At 56.0% G+C, this 5,286-nt stretch overlaps 1 protein-coding gene across 1 annotated transcript in view; it reads left to right on the forward strand.

Annotated features, from left to right (window-relative positions):
• LOC103154210 (uncharacterized protein KIAA1109) overlaps positions 1-5,286 on the forward strand; it is a gene marked incomplete at its 5' end in the record, with an annotated part of 48,057 nt that overhangs the window by 25,918 nt on the left and 16,853 nt on the right. The window contains 12 exons of the mRNA XM_016662501.1: positions 445-680; positions 746-990; positions 1,063-1,168; positions 1,423-1,520; positions 1,842-2,030; positions 2,104-2,272; positions 2,379-2,590; positions 2,990-3,058; positions 3,514-3,712; positions 4,014-4,073; positions 4,148-4,803; positions 5,047-5,174. Of these exons, the coding sequence (XP_016517987.1) occupies positions 445-680; positions 746-990; positions 1,063-1,168; positions 1,423-1,520; positions 1,842-2,030; positions 2,104-2,272; positions 2,379-2,590; positions 2,990-3,058; positions 3,514-3,712; positions 4,014-4,073; positions 4,148-4,803; positions 5,047-5,174 (2,367 nt within the window). The remainder of the gene's footprint in view (positions 1-444; positions 681-745; positions 991-1,062; positions 1,169-1,422; positions 1,521-1,841; positions 2,031-2,103; positions 2,273-2,378; positions 2,591-2,989; positions 3,059-3,513; positions 3,713-4,013; positions 4,074-4,147; positions 4,804-5,046; positions 5,175-5,286) is intronic.

Here is a 5,286-nt window from a genome sequence, read left to right on the forward strand (position 1 = left end):
CTCCGAGTTCAGGGTTAAACTCCGAGTTCAGGGTTAAACTCCGAGTTCAGGGTTAAACTCCGAGTTCAGGGTTAAACTCCGAGTTCAGGGTTAAACTCCGAGTTCAGGGATAAAGTCCGAGTTCAGGGATAAAGTCCGAGTTCAGGGATAAAGTCCGAGCTTATCGAGTTTATCTTTAATTTCAGAATGAGATGCAGTTTTTACCTTCTGGATGTGTCTCAGTTCATCTGGACTTTTGTCCCCAATTCATTTTTAAAGTCTTCATGTATTAAAACTAACCGAGGTCCAACTGACAGGAAGTGTCTCCATCAGAGTTTCTCTCTTAATGTTGGTTAAACTCGGATCGATGAAATGTGCGTCCGTCGTTTTTAGTCCTGGTGTGAGTCGGCGCCCTGCCTGATGCCCCGCCCCCTCTTTCTCATTGGCTGCTGCCGTGTTTTGCAGCAGCCAACCGAGTCGTGAGGACACGCCGACCCCCCAGCCGCCGGACAAGGCATCCAGCATCAACCAGACGCCGGTGGAGGCCAACGAGTTTCCTCAGCTGCCCGAGGGCCTGGAGAAGAAGCCCATCGTCCTCAAGTTCAGCGCCATGATGGACGGCATCACCATCGGCGCCGCCCTGCTGCCTTCGCTCAAAGCAGAGTACAAAATGGGGGCGGTGAAGAGCCACGGCATGACAGGTGACCCCTCCCCTACCTGTTTACAGGCGGTTTCTGCCCAGTTCTGATCAGGTTCTGCTCCTCAGGAGCTCAGACCAGCTTCACCTTCGAGCTGCCGAACCACAAGCTGTGCTTCCAGTCCAAGGTGTCCCCGGTGGACATGTCCACCATGTCCCCGTCCGCCAGCCTGTCCCTGCCGCCCGTCTCCATGTCGGGGGAGTACATCATGGAGGACCACGAGAGCCACTCTGACCAGAGCTGGGCCGCCGACGACTTCCCGGCCAAGCAGGGCAACTACCTGCAGGGCAACTACCTGCGATGTGTCGCTGAGGTGGGGCGGGTTGCCATGACAACGGGTTCCTGACGCCACACCCTGTTAAGATGTTGCTCTGTGTGTGGACAGATCGGCTCGTTTGAACACAACCTGACGACGGACCTGCTGAACCACCTGGTGTTCCTGCAGAAGGTCTTCATGAAGGAAGTCAACGAAGTCATCCAGAAGGTTTCAGGTAAACGTCAGGCTTTTATTCTGAAACTCCAGACACAGCTTGACTTCCTGTCATTTGACTTTGAATCTTTAATGGCTCACAACTCTATTCAAAATGGATTTCCACTTCCATCGCTAAAAGAAGGATCCTCCTCACCTACTTTAGTCTGCTTCATATCGCACAACAATAAGCTGAGATCGGTTTGCTGCGCGCTAGCTTAGCCTTCATCAGCGTCTGCTCTGGTTCCTTCAGGACGCTGTGCTCTCTGTCTGCAGGAGGCGAACAGCCGATCCCGCTGTGGAACGAACACGACTCGTCCACAGACGCAGACAAGCCCAAGATCCTGCTCTACTCTCTCAGCCTGATGTTCAAGGTGGGTTCAGAAGGAACACCCTCAATTAGCTCAGGGTTAGCTCAGCGATAGCTCAGGGTTAGCTGAAGGTTAGCTCAGGGTTAGCTCAGCGACAGCTCAGGGTCAGCTGAAGGTTAGCTCAGGGTCAGCTCAGCGTCAGCTCAGGGTCAGCTGAAGGTTAGCTCAGGGTTAGCTCAGCGACAGCTCAGGGTCAGCTGAAGGTTAGCTCAGGGTTAGCTCTCTGAAGGTTAGCTCAGGGTTAGCTTAGCTGTAGCGCAGCAATGTCTCAGAGTTAGCTCGGCGTTAGCTCACTGCTAGCTCCTCTCCTCGCCGTGCTTCCAGGGCATCCAGATGACGGCCACCACGCCGTCGATGCGGGCCGTGCGCTTCGAGACGGGCTTGATCGAGCTGGAGCTGTCCAACCGGATCCAGTGCAAGGCTCAGCCCGGAGGCAGCAGCAGCTACCTGAAGCTGTTCGGAAAGTGCCAGGTGGACCTGAACCTGGCGCTGGGGCAGATCGTCAAGCATCAGGTACCGGCCGGCCGGCCGGCCCTCTGGACCGGACCCGGCGCGAACCGCTTTCATTTCCCCGTCCGTCCCGCAGGTTTACGAAGAGGCCGGCTCAGACTTCCACCAGGTGGCGTACTTCCGGACCCGGATCGGTCTGAGGAACGCGCTGCAGGAGGAGATCAGCGGCTCGTCGGACAAGGAGGCGGTTCTGATTACTCTGAACCGGCCCATCGTGTTCGCTCAGCCGGTGGCGTTCGACAGAGGTTCGGCTCACGTCACGCGTTGAAACGGCTCTGTTAAAGCACCAGAGACCAAACCGGTTCTGTTCTGGTTCTCCTGGAAACCGCCCTCTGCCTCCTGTCCCTGCAGCCGTGCTCTTCTGGCTGAACTACAAGGCGGCGTACGACAACTGGAACGAGCAGCGGCTGGCGCTCAACAAGGACATCCACATGGCCACCAAGGAGGTGGTGGACAAGCTGCCGGGCATCCAGCAGACGTCGGCCCAGGCCTTCAGCACCCTGTTCCTGCAGCTCACCGTCAACGACCTGGGCATCTGCCTGCCCATCACCAACGCGTCACAGGTAACCCGACCACCAGGCAGCCCCAGCGGCCTCCGGTGAAACATCAGCATCTAAACTCTGCGGTTCATCTGGACCCACAGTGCAGAAGCTAATGCTAAGGCGCTAACCAACATGGTATTTAGTGGAAGCTAAACGTCTGGTTGTGAGCAGCCAGCATCCGTCCTGATGGAGGTCGTTTCCTCTGTTTATCCATAACTGAACATTTCTGCGTTAAAATCCTTTTTATTCATCTGATTATAACCTGAATCTTACCTGCTAAGATTGTTCTCATTGCTGGATTAACCAGCAGCTGCTTGCCGACGACCTTCAGAGTAACCAGAGTTTATGAAAATCCAGGCTCAGGTCTAGCCTGTGTGTGGGGTTAAAGGTCACCAGCTGTGCTGTCACCCGTTTCTGCAGAAAGGACCAGCGGCGTCAGGGCCGGAGATGAGCTCTGCAGCAGCGGCCCAGCCAAAGCCCGCCCACAAAGTAACCCGCAGCTCCTCCGTCCTGCCTGGTGGCTTGCTGTGGTTCTGCTCTGATTTTATTTTGAAATGTGTTGTTTCCTGTTGGCTGCCTGCTGTGTTTTACCTGGAGGAGAGCTGGAGGAGCTCTGGCCTGTCTGTGTGGATCTGTGTCCTGATTGGAGGTCGGTGGTGATGCACAAGGAAAACGGCTCTGAGGTCCTGAAATGTTTTCTGATTCCCTGGTGGGATTAGCATCAGACTAGGGGAGCTGAATCGATGCTTTCTGGGTGTTTTTAGCTCTAATCTGCTGGGGACATTTCCCTCTGAAGTGGATCCAAATGAAGATTCAATCAGGTTTTCTACTTCATTTCTGAGTGAAATGTCACCGTGCCGCTCTGGCTTCTGTGATTGGATGAAACGGGTTGTTTTTACTGGTTCTGCCGCTAACTGCGACCCGCTGTGCTCCGTCCCTCCCAGGCCAACCACAGCATCGACTTTGACACGGGCTCGGCTCTGGTTCTGACCATCGAGAGCACGCTGATCACCGCCTGCTCCTCCGAGTCTCTGGTGAGCAAAGGCCACTTCAAGAACTTCTGCATCCGCTTCGCCGAAGGCTTCGAGACGTCCTGGGACGACTGGAAGCCCGAAGTCCGGGGCGACCTCGTCATGAACGCATGTGAGTGTTGAAACTGAATCGCTGAATTCCACAGCACAGCCATGTTAAGCTTTTCATAGTCAAGCTAGCACAGCTGGCCTACTTCACACTTTCTATACATTTTTTTTAAATGAGAAATTCTTTCAGACCGGTGAGATGTGAAACTTATCGTTGATAATTAAGAGCAAAACTTTATTCCAGATCCTTCGTGCCGTTTTCCTGACTCGATCGTTGTGACGTTTAACCCAGTGGTGTGTGTTGAAATGTTTCATGTGATTCTGGAGCTGCGTTGCCTCCTGAATGTTGGCTTGTCGGCTTGCAGGCGTCGTCCCTGACGGCACGTATGAAGTCTGCTCCAGGACCACCGGCCAGCTGTCTGCAGGCAAGGCGCCGTCTTCTTGAGGCTCAGCGACTCGCGCTTCAGAAAAATGAGCGTTGATGTTTGTCTTGGAGCAGAGAGCAGCAGCGCCGGCACCTGGACGCTCAACGTTCTGTGGAAAATGTGCGGCATCGACGTCCACATGGACCCGAACATCGGCAAGCGGCTGAACGCCCTGGGCAACACGCTGACGTCGCTGACGGGGGAGGAGGACGCCGACGACATCACCGACCAGAACTCGGTGAACATGGGAGACCTGTCGGACGAGGACGAAGCCGACACCATGTCGCCCATCGTCCACACGGTCAGTGACCCGGTCCGGTCAGCGCCGAGCTCGGTTCAGACGAAGGTCAGACGCTTATCTAGAGCTAAAAGTTACGAGAGGCAGCTGAAAGTTGGACCTGCTCTATGTAAAGCTGCTGATGTTTGCAGGGAAGCTTTCCGTCAGGTTTCTGTCTGTGGAAGATTTTTGTGTTTGAAGCTGAACAGTAAAGTGGTCTGGGTGTCCAAGCCGCTCCACTTCCTGCTTCCTGTTTGGGGTCAGAGGGTAAACCCGCCCGTCTCCTTCCTGCAGAGCTGCGAGGCGCCGTTCAGCCCTCGGCTGACCCTAAAGAGGCGCCTGGTGAACCACATCCTGGGCCTCAGCCCCAGGCCCCAGAGCGTCTCTGCGGACGGCTCCGACGACGGCTCCCCGTCCGGGGCCCGGGCCCAGAGGCCCCTGTCCTGGGCCTGCGTATGTAGAACCGCCCTGGGTCCGCCGGGTTCACGTGGAGCTTCTGGTCCCAGAATGCTGGTCGGCGGCTGATTGATGGTTGATTTAGAGGCGGATCGGTTCCCCGTCGGTGATGGTGGTGGAGGGTCTTCCAGTCAATCGCTCATCAATCTTCCAATCGCTCCGGTCGTGATTCGGGTTTCAGGTGACCTGTTGACAGGCGTTCGGTCCCGGGGGGCTGACGGTCCGCTCTGTTCCCCGCAGGAGAACTTTGACCCCCGGCGGCAGGCGATGTGCGGCGCGGCGCTGGACGCCCGCGGCAGGAAGGTCACCAAGAGGGTGGTGGACATCCGGGAGCTGAACGAACAGGCCAAGGTCATCGACGACCTGAAGTAAGAGCGGCGCTGGGAGTGTGTGTGAGAGCTGTGTGTGTGTGTGAGAGCTGTGTGTGTGTGTGAGAGCTGTGTGTGTGTGTGAGAGCTGTGTGTGTGTGAGAGCTGTGTG

The sequence above is a fragment of the Poecilia formosa genome, unplaced genomic scaffold (genome assembly GCF_000485575.1).
Source record: "Poecilia formosa unplaced genomic scaffold, Poecilia_formosa-5.1.2 Scaffold376, whole genome shotgun sequence".
Taxonomy (NCBI): domain Eukaryota; kingdom Metazoa; phylum Chordata; class Actinopteri; order Cyprinodontiformes; family Poeciliidae; genus Poecilia; species Poecilia formosa.